At 46.8% G+C, this 16861-nt stretch overlaps 1 protein-coding gene across 1 annotated transcript; it reads right to left on the bottom strand.

The window, feature by feature from the left end:
* Positions 1–3726: 3726 nt before the first annotated feature.
* On the bottom strand, positions 3727–14908 carry LOC137358395 (SLA class II histocompatibility antigen, DQ haplotype C beta chain-like). Its single transcript, XM_068024337.1, has 7 exons — positions 14665–14908; positions 9408–9680; positions 5425–5694; positions 4827–4940; positions 4706–4735; positions 4499–4597; positions 3727–3911 (listed from the first exon to the last, which is right to left on the bottom strand). The coding sequence occupies exons 1-7, from the start codon at positions 14729–14731 to the stop codon at positions 3883–3885; spliced, it is 882 nt and encodes a 293-aa protein (XP_067880438.1). The 5' UTR covers positions 14732–14908; the 3' UTR covers positions 3727–3882.
* Positions 14909–16861: the final 1953 nt, after the last annotated feature.

Here is a 16861-nt window from a genome sequence, read left to right as displayed (position 1 = left end):
AGTGGATGTAATTGACAATTCAGTGAGTGATGATTTAAGTGCTATAATCATAAAAAGAACCAATTGGACAGGTTTTCTTGAGTTTAACAAAGAGAGTGGTTAGCTTTATTGTACTTAAACCAATCTAAGTAAAATAATAAACTATGCTCCAACTTTCACATACACACACACACACTTGAGGTTTATACACACACAAATAGGGTACAGAGTGGGGAAGGATAGATTGGTCGAATTAGTGTCCATAGAAACAAGGGGTATACAGTCTGTGGAGTTTGATGATTCATCTGGCTTCTAGCTGGATTCGGTGGTCGTGAGGCTTTCGGTTTGAAGACGTAGAAGGCTGATTCAGCGTGTCTCTTGGAGACAGCGATGCGGATAATTTACTTCAAGGGGTCTCTGGTTGTAAGCCAGGGTACGCAGAGGTGGGCACAATCAGCGGGCAGGGTTTGAAGCTTGCCAGCTGGAATGGAGAGAAAGAAGGGACTCCCACTCGTCAGAGTCCAGATGCTTGTCAGCCTGCTGCAGAGAGACAGCAGCTCAAACCACACAGGAGGGAGGGGACTTGTCACATGGCAGTCTCCCAGTGATTCAAGCATGGTAGTTATCAGTGTGTATTTCTTCTTGCAACTTAAGAGCCCATGACGGGGGATTTCTTGCTCACACCAGGGTCCCATTGTTCACGTGATAATCTTGATGCCTTGCTAATGGGAACAGGCAGTTCCCTTAAATTTCCCAAGTCTTGGTTCTTGCTGGAAAGGGCCAGACTCTTCATCTCTACCTCACAGGCCGTGCAATGTAGGATACAATGTTGCAAATTAGGTGGCCATCTTAAGCTGCTAGCAAAGTCACCCTTTATCTCTTCCTTTTTAATTTCTTAAAAAAAAACAAATTCAGGTCTCCAGCTGGTGGGTTAAAAATTTATAATTCAACATAGCACGTTGGCGTGACACCTGGGGACACGGATTCCAATCCGATCATGACAGCTGGTTGAATTTAAATTCAATTAATTAATAGTGGTGCAATGAAACTGCTATTGTCATAAAAGCCCATCTGGTTCACTAATGTCCTTTAGGGAAGGAAGTCTGCCATTTTTATATTTGTTAGTGGGATGTAGGCGTCACTGGCAAGGCCAGCATTTATTGCCCATTCCTAATTGCCCCTTGAGAAAATGAGGGTGAGCTGCCTTCTTGAACCGCTGCAGTCCCTGGGGTGAAGGTACACCCACAGTGCTGTTAGGGAGGGAGTTCCAGGTTTTTGACCCAGCGACAGTGAAGGAACGGCCGATATAGTTCCAAGTCAGGATGGTGTGTGGCTTGGAGGGGAACTTGCAGGTGGTGGTGTTCCCATGCTTCTGCTGCCCTTGTCCTAGGTGGTAGAGGTCGTGGGTTTGGAAGGTGCTGTCGAAGGAGGCTTGGTGAGTTGCTGCACTGTTTCTTGTAGATGGTACACACTGCTGCCACTGTGCATGGTGGTGGAGGGAGTGAATGTTGAAGGTGGTGGATGGGGTGCCGATTAAGCAGGCCTGCTTTGTCCTGGATGGTGTCGAGCTTCTTGAGTGTTGTTGGAACTGCACCCATCCAGGCAAGTGGAGAGTATTCCATCACACTCTGGACTTGTGCCTTGTAGATGGTGGACAGGCTTTGGGGAGTCAGGTGGTGAGTTACTCACCTCAGAATTCCCAGCCTCTGTCCTGCTCTTGTAGCCACGGTATTTATATGGCTGGTCCAGTTCAGTTCCTGGTCAATGGTAACCCCCAGGATGTTGATAGTGGGGGATTCAGCAATGGTAATGCCATTGAACATCAAGGGGAGATGGTTAGATTCTCTCTTGTTTGGGATAGTCATTGCCTGGCATTTGTGTGGTGCAAATGTTACTTGCCACTTATCAGCCCAAGCCTGGATATTGTCCAGGTCTTGCTGCATTTCTACACAGATTACTTCAGTATCTGAGGAGTCGCGAATGGTGCTGAACATTGTGCAATCATCAGCAAACATCCCCACTTCTGACCTAATGATGGAGGGAAGGTCATTGATGAAGCAGCTGAAGATGGTTGGGCCTAAAACACTAGCCTGAGGAACTCCTGCAGTGATGTCCTGGAGCTGAGATGATTGACATCCAACAACCACAACCGTCTTCCTTTGTGCTCGGTATGATTCAAACTAGAAGAGGGTTTCCCCCTGATTCCAGTTTTGCTAGGGTTCCTTGATGCGATACTCAAGTCAAATGCTGCCTTGATGTCAATGGCAGTCACTGTCACCTCACCTTACCTGGTCTGGCCTATATGTGACTCCAGACCCAAAGCAGTATGGTTGACTCTTTACTGCCCTCTGAAATGGCGTAGCAAGCCACTCAGTTGTCAAAGCCAATTAGGGATGGGCAACAAATGCTGGCCTTGCCAGTGACGCCCACATCCCATGAAAAAATTTGAAAAAAAATCCCGCAGGCTGGAAGATAAATATAACAGCAAAACCATGCAGCTTTTTAAAGGACATATGTATTTTTAAGAAAACATTTTACAGTCTTTTCATTCTCGGGCATGCATCAGACAGGGTCTGGTGGGTGTTGGTGGCGAAGGCACCAGAGGGTGAGGGATTGAGGGGCATACAGTATGGTGCAGGGTTGGCTCATGAGACTGTGTAGGGTTTTGCTGCAAGTGCAGTAATGCCCGCTGCTTCTAAGATGGGCAGTGAGCTGCCTCAGGGGCTGCGACTGTGCCCACAGCTCGAGAGTCCGATAGTAATGAGGCTGGTGGAACAGTTTCCCATGGTCTCTCTTTAACTCTGTGCACAGCACCTTGCACCCGGATCTCACCCCGATTCAGGAGCATTCCAATTTCTACACCTGTGTATTTTTGCCAAATGCCTGGGATTCTGAATTTTAGGTTGCACGCTTTAGTTTTAACCAGTTTGCATTGTTGGGAACTGTGTAAGAGGAGATATTCACTCATATTTATTTTAATGGGTTGAATCAACGCACCCCATCGTTTACTGATCATGTTCTGGGGGAAATGATGACCGTCAACGATAAATCGACTCAGAACAGTGTGTGTGATTGATCCCAAATCCCAGTGAAAACACAAGCAAACAAAGACACTGAGAAACTGAGTGTCAATGACAGCACAATCTTTGATCCTAAAAAAATACAGCAAATACAAACAGAAACCTGACAATAAAACTCTTCAAACTTTGCCGGGATGCTTCATCTCTGACTTTGCATTCCAGGAAGGAAAAGGGAATGAGATGAAAGAGGAGATACTGGTGTTTGTCTAACACTGTGATCATGTTTCTCAAACAGTCCAAAACACTCGATAATGAATTAGTTTGACATGACCTGTGTAAGCAAATTGCAGCCATTTAGTATTCAACAAAATCTCACAGTGATGAATTAGGTGCGTGACTGGTTAATCTGTTTTTGATAAGAGAGAGTGTCTTCAGCACAAGAAGAACTCTTTGTTCCTTTAAACAATGGCGTGGGATCTTTAACATTGAACTGAACAGACAGACGGGGCTCCGTCAATATCTCATGCAAAAGACAGTGCCAGTGACAATGCAGCACTCCCTCGATACTGCACTTTAGCATCAGCCTCGTTCATGTGCTTTCTAAAGTGGATGTGTAATTGTTACCATTTGTGTCTGCACTGACAGCACAGTTCCTTCAGAAAATCCAAGACAAATAATTTGACACTGAATTATTGAATCAATACAGTGACAGTCTTTATTGTATACAGGAAGGTTCTCATTGAGGTTTTATTTAATGAATGCTTATTTGCCCACGGACGATCTGCGTCCTATCTGTTGAGGTGACAGATGAATCCCTCACAGCACAGAGACACAGGCCCCAGTTTCTGCAGTAACAGTGAATACATTCGACAGACCTTTCACCTTATGCATGGGATTTAGTCAAACCATCAGCTGTAAAGAAGAGAACAAGGTGTCGTGTTAATTCGTTCAAAGCTTTTGTCAGTCCTGGGTTGCAAACCAGGAAACCGTTGCTGAAAACCGGTTCACAGATATAAAGAATATTGTTATTCTCTCACCAGCCTCTCCCCTTCCCCTCTGGATGATGCCCCCCTGTTTGAGCACAGTCCCACACACATGGCACCTACTGGGTAGCCCATGTTAGCAGTCATTGACCAGGTGTGTCTCCTAACTGTGAGGGTCAACAGTTGGTGGGATAGGCATCGCGGATCCTGATCCTAATGTCCACTCCTGCGCTCTTTCCCGCAGGAATCACCGGATCGTGGCCAGGAGCAGGGATGGTTATGAATGTTCCCCAACCCCGCCCAGCCCAGGGGCACTGAGACCAACCGTTCCACTCCTGTCCTGCACCAGCTGTGATGAAGGATCTTAGCATCAACCCAGGGGCCAAGCGTGGGAGCTTCCTGGTCTGCGGGGAGGGGGGATCCAGTTACGTTATTCCTGGGTAAGATCACATTGTTGAGATGGATGGTTGGTGTGGATCTGTTTTTGAGTTCACGAGGTTACAAAACCCCCGTTACCTGATGTGCTGCTGGAGTTGGAGGAGTTTGAGGTGTTGGACCGCACACTGGCGTTGCATGGATTCACTCCACACGGTCCTGCCCGGTTTGTGAACTTCGCTGCAAACAGTAAAACACCAAATTGTCCGGCCGTGTTAAACATATCTCCAAACCTAAAATATTCTTACCCGGCCACAATTATTCAGAGTAAAGGACAGTTTCTCTTACCTGTTGGGTGAACACTGAACTGGTTGCCACCTGCATGAGAAACAGGAAGGTTAACAATTCAACATCAACCCAATTTAATCTGTAACATTAACGAGAGTTTATATCTAGTGTAGTAACTTACGATTTAAGATGCAGCAGTAGAGAATTCCAGTCACCACAGCCGCACTTATTCCCAGTATTCCCAGCACGGCTCCAACGATGATCAAAGCTTCATTTTCTGCGATCCTGTTGCGTTCTGAGGAAAGGACCGTTGGGAGGGGGAGGGGGAGGGGGGGAGATAGTTTACTTTGTGTTTGACACCAGGACGTTCCCCACACACACACTTCACACTCATCCGGTTCCGTAGGTGTTAAAGCTCCCTGAACATTACCCACCAGTAAATGGCCCATGGCAATGGTGTGACAGTGAGTTGCAGGAGGTGGTAGAAGGTTGTGAGAGACAGGGAAGGAAGCAGATACATGGTCACTTCCCATTACTGACTGGGGGAGAGGCCACAACTGAGAAGAGGAGAAATTTCTTCACTCAGAGGGTTGCGAATCTTTGGAATTCTCAACCCCAGAGATCTGTGGACGATCAGTGGTTGAGTATATTCAAGACAGAGGTGGATAGATTTTTGAGTACGAAGGGAATTAGAGATATGTAGACAGTGCAGTAAGGTGAAGTTATGGTAGAAGACCACCACAATCTTAGTGAAAGACTGCTGTTTTTTATTTCCTTACCGAGCAGTACTATGAGTTTGCCAGTGATGGTCTCATGTTCCACTTGACAGGAATATGAAGCATCAACATCTCCACTCAATGTGAGGATACTTCTCGCCTGAAAGGTCCCATCCCTTTGAGGTAGGATGTTTGTTATCTCTGATCCGTTGACAGTGACTCCGTTTCTCGCCCAGCTCACTTTAATGTCACTGGGGGAAAAGCCCTTCACCAAACACACCAAATTACTCCGACCGGCTTTCTTCTCAATAAAGGTTCTGGTAAATGTGGGAGCTGTGAAAAAAAAACCAGACAGGAATGGATTGCAGGTTATAATCAGCATCGTCTAGAATCTCCCAGAACCTGGTTCTTCATGAAATGATGGTGAAATGGTTCAAGTGCCATCCTGTCACCCTGGGTCTGAGTGCAGCTCCAGAATAATGGAATAAAACTCTCCCCCGTGTTGGCTGGAACAGTTTACTCGGGTGTAAACTGAATTTGGGACAATCTCACTGCAGCTCGAAGGTTTTCTTCAATATGATACTCATGAATAAGTGAACACAGAGAAACCACAAGAATGGCAGCTCCACCTTGGGTGGAGACCTTTTCTGATGTGGACAGTGTAGAGTGAGCTTTACTCGATATCTAACCCATTTATTTTTTGGAGCTTTACTTTGTATCAAACCTGTTTTTATATATATATATATATATATATATATATAAGGTGACCTTTATTCCCCAGGCCTCCTTTATATACATTTTAAATAAATAACTTTATTAAAAACAGATAAATAAAACAAAAACTCAAATTAAAATGCCATTCTCGGCGTCGACGATGCACTCCAGTCCCTGCGGTGCCCACCGGTCGCGGAAGGCCTCAAGCGTACCGGCGGACACCGCATGCTCCTCCTCCAGGGATGCCCGGGCACGAACATAACCGCGGAAGAGGGGCAGGCAATCAGGGAGGACGGACCCCCCACCCACCCTCCCCCGCACCCCTGACAGCCCACAGTGTGGATCTGTGAATTGCCACCTTGGCCAGGCCCAGGAGCAGACCGACGAGGAGATCCTCCTCCCGGTCCACGCCCTTCCGCACCGGGTGACCAAAGATCAGGAGCATGGGACTGAAGTGCAGCCAGAATTTGAGGAGCAGCCCCTTCAAATACTCAAAGAGGGGCTGCAACCTCGCACACTCCATATATTCGTGGAATACGGACTCGTCCAGGCCGCAGAAAGTACAGGCGGCCTGGGAGTCCGTGAACCTACTTAAAAGTCTATTGCACAGGACTGCCCTGTGCAACATCCTCCACCCCAGGTCCCTGATGTAAAGGGGGAGGACTCCCACGTACAGAGACCTCCATCGGGGTTTCCCCTCGCCGCCAGATGGCAACGCGGACCACCAGGGTGTGTCTGGCCAGCTGACGAGGGTGAGGAAGTGGAGAGTGTGCAGGAGCAGCCCGTACAGGAAACCCCTCCGCGCCGATTAGAATGGCACGGAGGGCATTTCCGAGAGGCAGCTCCCGAGGAGGATTTCGGGGCCTGGGTCCAATGAGCAGTTCTGGCTGAGCAGGGGGTCAACTCGGCCGGGAGCGCTCCACACTCCCGAGCCCCCTCGTCACCCGCAGTGAGGGGCTTCAGCTGCTCCTCCGCACACCGGTCCATCCCCGGAGTCGGCTGCCCGGACAGCCGAGGCGCTCTCCTCCAGAGGGTTCGCTGGCAGGAAGGTCCAGCCCACGGTAGAGCCCCCGCTTGGGGCCAGGGCCTCCCCGCCTGCTCAGTCTTCAGGAAAGACACTGCCTTCCCGTACATCTTTGAGGCTGCAACAATGGCCGAGGGGTTGACTACCTCGACCATTGCCTTAACACATGCCTCAGTATTCGTGGTCGGGTGGGTGTAACACTTCACCCCATGCCTTGATGTCAAGATTTTAAATGGTGATGGGGATACAGGAGTGGCTGCTGCAGCATAGGAAGGCCCCACCACCGGAGAGGACTGTGAAGCCATGGGGTGGAACAGTCACACCCACCGTTGAAATAAAATAAGGTTTGAGAGAAAGGAGAACAAAAAATAATAATAACAAATTGTCCCACAAATACTCTGCTGGAGGTTATGGCAAGGGAGAGAGGCTGAAGGAGAGGAAGGTCAGGAGGAATCAGTCTCTTTTCAGATGTTGCATCAAGTCAGTCCTCTCGCTGGTCTTCCAGTTGGGGGAGGAGGGGGGGGGGGGTTGCGATATCTTCACCTGGGACAGCTGTAAGTTGCCCAAGCACACGTTGCTTCCAGCATTGAGGGAAAACAGAAAAGGGAAAGGAGAAAGTCTCTTCATCTGGGCAGCTCCAGCTATCCCAGGCTAGGTCATTGGGGTGGGGAGGGAGTTCCTATTCGATGCTGTTAAAACACGGGATCCCCCTGTTCAAACAAAACAGCCCCACCCAAGATCTTCAGGTCTCTTCTTTCCCCCTCCCCACAACAATCAATGAAAGGGCTTCAAAAAGCCAAACCCATAAGAGCTGTCAGTTCTTCTGGCCTCCTGCTTTCCTCTTTTGGAGACAGGGCTAGATGGAAAAACCCTCCTTAAAGTCTCAGTCTTCCTCTTGCAGCTGAACCTCGTTAACCACTGAGCAGTCCTCAATCAGGCAGCAGCTAACCCCCGTGCTGTACCTGTCCTGGGAGTGTTTGATGGGGACAATATAGAGGGAGCTTTACTCTGTATCTAACCCCATTTTTTTTTCTTTAGGGAGCTTTACTCTGTATCTAACCCCCATACTGTACCTGTCCTGGGAGTGTTTAATGGGGGACAGTGTAGAGGGAGCTTTACTCTGTATCTAACCCCCTTGCTGTCCCTGTCCTGGGAGTGTTTGATGGGGGACAGTGTAGAGGGAGCTTTACTCTGTATCTAACCCCCTTGCTGTCCCTGTCCTGGGAGTGTTTGATGGGGGACAGTGTAGAGGGAGCTTTACTCTGTATCTAACCCCCTTGCTGTCCCTGTCCTGGGAGTGTTTGATGGGGGACAGTGTAGAGGGAGCTTTACTCTGTATCTAACCCCCTTGCTGTCCCTGTCCTGGGAGTGTTTGATGGGGGACAGTGTAGAGGGAGCTTTACTCTGTATCTAACCCCCGTGCTGTACCTGTCCTGGGAGTGTTTGATGGGGGACAGTGTAGAGGGAGCTTTACTCTGTATCTAACCCCATTTTTTTTTCTTTAGGGAGCTTTACTCTGTATCTAACCCCCATACTGTACCTGTCCTGGGAGTGTTTGATGGGGGACAGTGTAGAGGGAGCTTTACTCTGTATCTAACCCCCGTGCTGTACCTGTCCTGGGAGTGTTTGATGGGGGCTGTCTAAGCGGAGCTTTTTGAGATAGAGAGATTTCGTATTCACATTGTTCACTAGAACAGGCAGATAGGGTAGCAGTTTAATATCTTTTCCATACGGTAGCACCACCAATGCAACGGTTTCATTACAACACATTGTCGGAGATGTGATCATATGGCAGATTGTTTTTTTCATGGGATGTGGGCGTCACTGGCAAGGCCAGCATTTGTTCCCCATCCTTAATTGCCCTTGATAATTGAGTGGCTGGCTAGGCCATTTCAAAATTCAGTTAAGAGTCAACCACATAGTTGTGGACATGGAGTCATATGTAGGCCAGACCAGGTAAGGACAGCAGATTTCCTTCCCTTAAGGACATTGGTGAACCAGATGTTGTTTTTTTTTGTTGGTGACAATCGATGATATTGTCGTGGCACCATTGCAGAGACTAAATTTCAATCCCACACCTTTTTTTGATGAGATCTCGCTCTGTAAATCTGCGGTGTCAGAATAGCAGTAAGGTTCATTGCTGAATACTTTGAGAATTACCTTTGCCAAACATTAATGCAAACAGTTATCTCTTTCCCACTGTATGCTTATTCTCTCTCAATTCCGCACCCTCCCCCCCACCCTCTCTCTGGGCAAAGTACTTTAGGACATTTTTATTTAAGTGTAAATTGCTGTCTTTATAACCTACCCATTTTTTCCAGGGTGAAGTTGCTTGTTCCAGCTGTTTGTTTAATCTTGTCACAGAGACCCTCGATAAGGCGTGGAACAGATTCAGTGTAATCTGTGTTCGAGTTCCGCCTGTCCACCTCAGCTCGCGCAATAGGCTGTACTGCGACGAATGTCTTGCCAGCAGTGTCGTAGTACATGACGGTAGTGCCATCGTAAGCATCTTGCCAAGATAAATCGGCCAGTTTATTGTCACGATAGATGCATTCGCACTGCACATGAAACAGGTGAAGATCTGAAAGAGAAACACAACAGAAGGTCGCGGGAATGACGGATGCACGAAAGGGCAGTCTTCCAGCCAAGCCGTGTACCAGGACCTGATCTGAGCACTTTTTCCAACCAGTGGCATGGACCTCCTGTGCCATTCATTGCTGATAGTAAGTCAGATGATACAACAGGAGCGTTATACCAAGTAATGCAGACAGGATCACCGTTCCATGCACGCACAGGCCTGGATTTTCTTGCGGTCCTGACGCCAGGATCCTTGGTGGAAGGGGGTACCAGAAGATTGTGCGGGCAGCGGCCTGCCACGGAGTCCGCCACACGGCAGATCGCGGCAGCACGGTGGCGTGTAACCTGCACAGTAGGTTTGCTACCAACTGAGGCCGAGAGAGACATGAGTGTTGTTCATTTCTTTCAGGGAGATGCCTTGTGCAGTGGAAACCGGTCGGCAGGTTCTATTCCTGAAAGCCTGGTGGCGAAGGATATACAGGAGCCTATCCTTTACTGAGATACACATCACAAACATGCACCTCTTCACCCAGCAACCCCTGTTTCAGTACAAGCAAAATACTGCAGATGCTGGAAATGGGAAATAAAATCAGAAACTGCTGGAAAATGGGTTAGAAATGCCTTTTGCCAATTCTGGTGCAGGGTCACAGACCTGAAACGTTAACTCTGCTTCTCTCTCCACAGATGCTGCCAGACCTGCTGAGCATTCCCAGCATTTTCTGTTTTTAATTAACCACCGTTTCAGTCCGCACTTGTCGCCCATTCCGAATTGCCCTTTGACAACTGAGGGCAGTTAAGAGTCAGCCATATTAATGTGGGTCTGGAGTCACCTGGTAAGGACGGCAGATTTCCTTCCCTGAAGAAAATGAGTGAGCCAGATGAGGTTTTCATGAAGATCAATGAGGCCAGCTTTCAATTCCAGATTTTTATTAATTTATTGAAGTTAAATTCTACCAGCTGCGGTGTCCCCGGGACCTTAGCCTGAACCTCTGGATTACTAATTCAGTGACATTACCACTATGCCACCATCTCCTATGTTCTTATTTATAGAGGACATTAGGAGCAAAGAGGGTAATATATGCTTAAAGGCACAGAGCAAGGTTTGAATGCTTAATAAGTGCTTTGTATCGGTGATTACTCAGGAAGAGGAATCTGACAAAATATCAGTGGAATTGGAGAGAGTATAGGCAAAGGATAGGGTAAAAATAGCGAGAGGAGGTACTGGAAGGGCTGGCTATGCTTAGGGTAGATAAGTCACCTGGTCCCGATGGCTTGCATCCCAGGTTGCTAAAGGAAGTGGGGGTGGAGATAGCGGAAGGGCTTGCCACAATCTTCCAGTCTTCCCTAGACATGGGGGAGGTGCAGAAAAATGCGACACCCTTATTCCAGAGAAGTTGTAAGGACAGCCCCAGCAACTACAGGCCAGTTGGTCTAAGCTCAGTGGTGGGTAAGGATTCAGAAACAATAATGGGGCACTTGGAGAGCTTCGAGTTAATTAAGGATAGCCAGCGTGGATTTGTAAAAGGCAGATCACGTTGACAAATCTAACCGAATATTTTGATGACGTAACAGGGAAGATTGATGAAGGGAATGTAGTGGATGTTGTTTATATGGATTTTAAGAACGCATTTGATAAGGTACCACATACAAGGCTGGTTAACAAAATTGAGGCTCATGGAATTGTGTCCAACTGGGTTAAAAAAAAAATTGGCTTAAGAACAAAAAACAGCGAGTTGTGGTAAATGGATATTTTTCAGACTGGAGGATGGTCGACGGTGGTGTTCCCCAAGGGTCAGTGCTGGAACCAATGCTTTTCTTGATATACACATGATTTGGATCTTGGAATACAGAGTAGAGTCTCCAAATTTGGTGATGATACCAAACATGGAGGAGTGGCAAACAGTGCAGGTGAAATTTAACACAGGGAAGCGTGAGGTGATGCATTTTGGCAGAAGGGATAGGATGAGGCAGTATAGAGTTAATGGCACAGTTCTAAAGAGTGTGCAGGAACAGAGGGACCTGGGGGTGCATGTGAATTGATCTTTGAAGGTGGCGGGACATATTGAGAGAGTGGTTAGTAAAGCATATGGGATCTTGGGCTTCGTAAATAGAGGCATTGAGTACAAAAGCCAGGAAGTTATGCTGAACCTTTATAAAAGCTCTGGTTAGGCCCCAACTGGAGTATTGCATCCAGTTCTGGTCACCACACGTTAGGAAGGATGTGCGGGTCCTTGAGGGGGTGCAGAGGAGATTTACCGGAATGGTTCCAGGGATAAGGGGTTTTAGTTACACATTTAGGTTGGAAAAGCTGGAGTTGTTCTGTTTGGAGCAAAACAGATTGTTGGGATATTTAATAGACAAGGAAAAACTGTCCCCATTAACTAATTGTACAAGGACTAGGGGACACAGATTGAAGATTTGGGTCAGAGATGCGGGGGGGGGGGGGGGGGGTGTGAGGAAGAACATTTTTACGCAGTGAGTGGTAATGACCGGGAACTCGCTGCCCGCAAGGATGGTGAAAGTGGAGACATTAGGAGTAGGCCATTCAGCCCATCGAGCCTGCCCCGCCATTCAGTCTGATCATGGCTGATCAACCACTTCAATGCTTTTTTCCCACACTACCCTCATATCCCCTTACGTCATTTATATTTAGAAATCAGTCAATTTCTGCTTGAAACATACTCAATGACAGAATTACAAAGATTCACAACCCTCTGAGTAAAGAAATTTCTCCTCCTCTCTGTCCTAAGTGGCTTCCCCCTTATTTTGAAATGGTGTCCCCTGGTTCTAGACTCCTCAACCAGGGGAAACATCTTAGCTGCATCTACCCTGTCTATCCTTTTAAGTGTTTTGTAGGTTTCAATGAGATCACCTCTCATTCTTCAAAACTCTAGAGAATACAGGCCCAGTTTTCCCAATCTCTCTTCACAGGACAGTCCCGTCATCCCAGGAACAAGTCTGGTGAACCTTCGTTGCACTCCCTCTATGGCAATAATATCCTTCCTAAGGTAAGGGGACAAAAACTGCACACAGTACTGCAGGTGCGGTCTAACCAAGGTTCTATACAATTGAAGCAAGACTTCACACTACTCCTGTACTCAAATCCTCTTGCGATAAAGGCTAACATACCATTAGCCTTCTTAATTGCTTGCTGCACCTGCATGTTAACTTTCAGTGACTTATTGGCAAGGACACCCAGGTCCCTTTGTCCATCTACACTTTCTAATCTCTTACCATTTCAGAAATACTCTGCACATCTATTCCTCCTACCAAAGTGGATAACCTCACACTTTTCCACATTATATTCCATCTGCCACGTTCTTGCCCACTCACTAAGTCTGTCCAAATCCCCTTGAAGCTGCTTTGCATCTTCCTCACAACACACATTCCCACCTAGTTTTGTGTCATCCGCAAACTTGGAAATATACATTTAGTCCCCACATCCAAATCACTGATATATATTGTGAACAGCTGGGGCCCCAAGCACTGATCCCTGCGTTACCCCACTAGTCACAGCCTACCAATGTGAGAATGACCAGTTTATTCCTACTCTCTGCTTTCTGCCTGTTAACCAATCCTTAATCCATGCCAGTTTATTACCTCCTATCCCGTGTGCTTTAATTTTGCTTACCAACCTCCTGTGGGGGACCTGATCAAAAGCCTTCTGAAAATCCAAGTTCCCACATCCACCAACTCCCCTTCATCAATTCTGTTAGTAACCCCCTCAGAAAACTCCCAACAGGTTCGTCAAACGTGATTTCCCATTCATAAATCCATGTTGACTATGCCCAATCAGATCATTATTATCCAAATGTCCATTTATCACATCCTTTAGAATAGATTCTAGCATTTTCCCAATGACTGATGTAAGGCTATAGCAGGTCTGTAATTCCCTGATTTCTCTCTCCCTCCCTTTTTAAATGGTGCGGTGATATTTGCTACCTTCCGATCTGCAGGAATCACTCCAGAATCTATAGAATTGTGGAAGATGATCACCAATGCATCCACTATCTCCATAGCTACCTCTTTTCCAACACTCTGGGATGTAGAATATCAGGTCCTGGGGACTTATCAACCTTCAGCCCCATTAATTTCTCCAATACAATGTTCTTACTGAGACTAATTTCCTTCAATTCCTCATTCCCCCTAATCCCTTGGATCGCTAATTCTGGGAGATTTCTTGTCTCTTCCTCAGTGAAGACAGACGCAAAGTAATCATTTAGCTTCACTGTCATTTCCCCATTATAAACTCTCCTGACTCTGCCTGTAATGGACCCACATTTGTCTTAGCCAAACGTTTCCTTTTTACGTACCTACAGAAGCTTTTACAGTCCATTTTTATATTTTTTGCTAGCTGACATCATGATTATTAAATCATGGTTTAAAAAGGAAGTTGGATGGGCACTTTGAAGGAAATAAACTTGCAGGGCTACCTGGATCAAGGAGGGGAGTGGGACTGACAGGATAGTTCTGCAGAGAGGCAGCATGAACTCGGTGGGCCAAGTGGCCTCCTTCTGTGCCGTAAATGGCTCGATGACTCCACTTTATGACGAGTTAATACCCACCACCTGCATACAATTAAATACTCAATTATTATACAATTAACCCACATTGCGCCCTTTCTCGGGCATAAAACGGACACGAGGCATACCAATTTAGAAGTGGGATGGCCGGCAAGTCCGTAATTGAAGAATGACATGTGGATTCTGGAGGCCATTCAGCCCATCGCACCTGTACCAATTCTCTGAGCTCCACCCTGAGTCCCATTCCCCTGGTCTTTCCCCACAAGCCTTTCATTTCTCTTCTTCAACTTTCCCTTTTAAAAGCTATTATGAGTTCTGCTCCTACCACGGTTTCTGGCAGCACGTCCTATCTCCTGATAACCCTCCGTATAGTGAATCACTGAGCAGTAGCTTCTCCCCGATGTACTTGATCCAAACCCCTCAGGTAGTGTGTTAAAGTGAGGGGGAGGGTCATAACCTACTCACCGCTCGAACTGTCCACCACAGCCAGAACAGAAACAGCCACAAACACCCATCTGTAGAAAACTGACATCTCGAAAGGAAGGCAATGGATCTCCTCGCAGGCCTGAATTAAAGGTGCGACTGATTGAATTGAGGAGTCCGCTAAGACTTGCTTTGAATTCCTGAGAGACGAGCCCTTCCATTAAGATCACTGACTCCACCCACTGAAGCTCCTCGGTCACAGAAACACACACCATTGAAGACTCCGATTACACCTGTGGTTTATCCGGCAGCTGCACTTTGACAGACAATTAATTTGATTCCACTTCCTCGTGCTTGTCACAAAACTTCCATTAAAGGGATAGTTTCTCTTAAAGGGATAGTCTCGTCATAAATAGTGACTGGCTGACACCCTTTGATGAGGTGTGATATGTGTGTGTCTGTGTGTGTTGTCAGTGCTGGGTCATATTTCGGGTGAGTTGGACTGCTCACCAGGCACTCTCCTGAGGGGCTCCTGGTACCCACGAGTGAGTGCTCCCACCTTCCAGCTCTTGGTCCATAGGTTACAGCACCTCGTGCCCATTCAAGTATTTTTTAAAAATGTGATGAGGGTTTCTTTCCTTACCACCCTTTCGGGCTGTGAGTTCCAGACCCCCACCACCCTCTGTGGGAAAATATTACTCAACTTCCCCCCCCCACTAATCCTTCTACCAATTGCTTTAAATCGACACCCCCAGTTATTGATCCCTCCTCATTGAAGTAGAAACTTCCGATCCACTCTATCTCATAATTTTATACACTTCAAGTCAATCTCCCCTCAGCTTCCTCTGTTCTAGCCTATCCAATCTTCCCTCTTAGCTCAAATTCTCCATTCCTGGACATATCCCCATAAATCTCCTTTGTACCCTCTCCAGCTCAGCACATCCTTTCTGTAAAGCGGTGACCAGAACAGTACACAGTAGCTGTGGTTGAGCTGGTGTTTTAAACAGTTCTAGCAGGGCCTCCCAGCTCTTACATTTTGTGCTTCGGCTGATAAAAGCAAGAATTTCATATTGTCGTCTTGAACACCTTATCGATCTGTCCAGCCACCTTCAGGGATCTGTAGACATGCACTCCAAGGTCCCTCCGTTCCTCTACACTCCTCAGTATCCTATTGTGCATTCCCTGACCTGTTTGCCCTCCCCAAATGCATCACCTCACACTTCTCCAGATTGAATTCCATTTGCCGCTTTTCTCCCCACCTGACCAGTTCATTGACATTTTCCTGCAGTCCGAACTATTACTGAGCCCTGTGGAATTCCACTGGAAACGCCTTCCCGTCACAAAAACACGTGTTGATCCTTTGATTCTTGCCACTGAACCAATTTTAGATCCAACTTGCTACTTTGCCTTGGATCCCACAGGCTTTTACTTTTCTGGCCAGTCTGCCATGTGGAATCTTGTCAAAAGCCTTTCTAAAATCCAGGAAGACTACCTCAAATGTGCTACCCATATCAACCCTCCTTGTTAACTCCTCAAAAAAAAATTCAGTCAAGTTAGTCAGACACAACCTTCCTTTAATAAATCTATGCTGACTTTCCTCGATTAATCTGTGCCTTTCGAAATGATAATTAATATTGTCCCTCAGAGTTTTATCCCGATAATTAATCTACCACCGAAGTTAGACTGACTGGTCTGTAATTACTAGGTCTATTCCTTTCTCCCTTTTTAAACAACAATACTACATTTGCAATCCTTCAGTCCAACACCATGCCTGTAGCTAGAGAGGATTGGAAAATCATGGTCTGAGCCTCTGCTATTTCCTCCCTTGTTTCTCTTAGCAGCCTGGGGTACATTTCATCTGGGCCTGGTGACTTGTCCACTTTCAAAGATGCTAAATTCCTTAATATTTCCGCTTTCATTCTGTTTATTCCATCCAATATTTCACACTCCTCCTCAACTGCAGTGTCTGCTTTGTCGCCCTCTTTTATGAAGACAGATGCAAAGTATTCATTGAGAACCATGCCTATGACTTCCACACGTGTTACCTCTTTGGTCTCTAATTGGCCCTACTCTTTCCTTAGTTCTCCTCTTGCTCTTTATGTATTTATAAAACATCTTTGGCTTTTCCTTGACTTGCCAATACCTTTTCATGCCCTCTCTTTGCTTTCCTAATTTCCTTTATAATTTCACCCTGCACTTTCTGCACTCCTCTGGGCTTTCTGCAGTACTGAGCTTTTGG

This window comes from Heterodontus francisci, chromosome 49 (genome assembly GCF_036365525.1).
Source record: "Heterodontus francisci isolate sHetFra1 chromosome 49, sHetFra1.hap1, whole genome shotgun sequence".
Taxonomy (NCBI): Eukaryota; Metazoa; Chordata; class Chondrichthyes; order Heterodontiformes; family Heterodontidae; genus Heterodontus; species Heterodontus francisci.
This window is presented reverse-complemented; position numbering and strand designations above follow the sequence as displayed.

Bases quoted from the DNA above. Each gene is read 5' to 3' on its own strand.
- LOC137358395 (XM_068024337.1), bottom strand. From the start codon at position 14,731: ATGTCAGTTTTCTACAGATGGGTGTTTGTGGCTGTTTCTGTTCTGGCT. The intron at 9,681-14,664 runs GTGAGTAGGTTA...TTTCTCTTTCAG, and splicing joins TGTGGTGGACAGTTCGAGCG to ATCTTCACCTGTTTCATGTG. The intron at 3,912-4,498 runs GTAACGGGGGTT...TCTTCTTTACAG, and splicing joins CAACTCCAGCAGCACATCAG to CTGATGGTTTGACTAAATCC.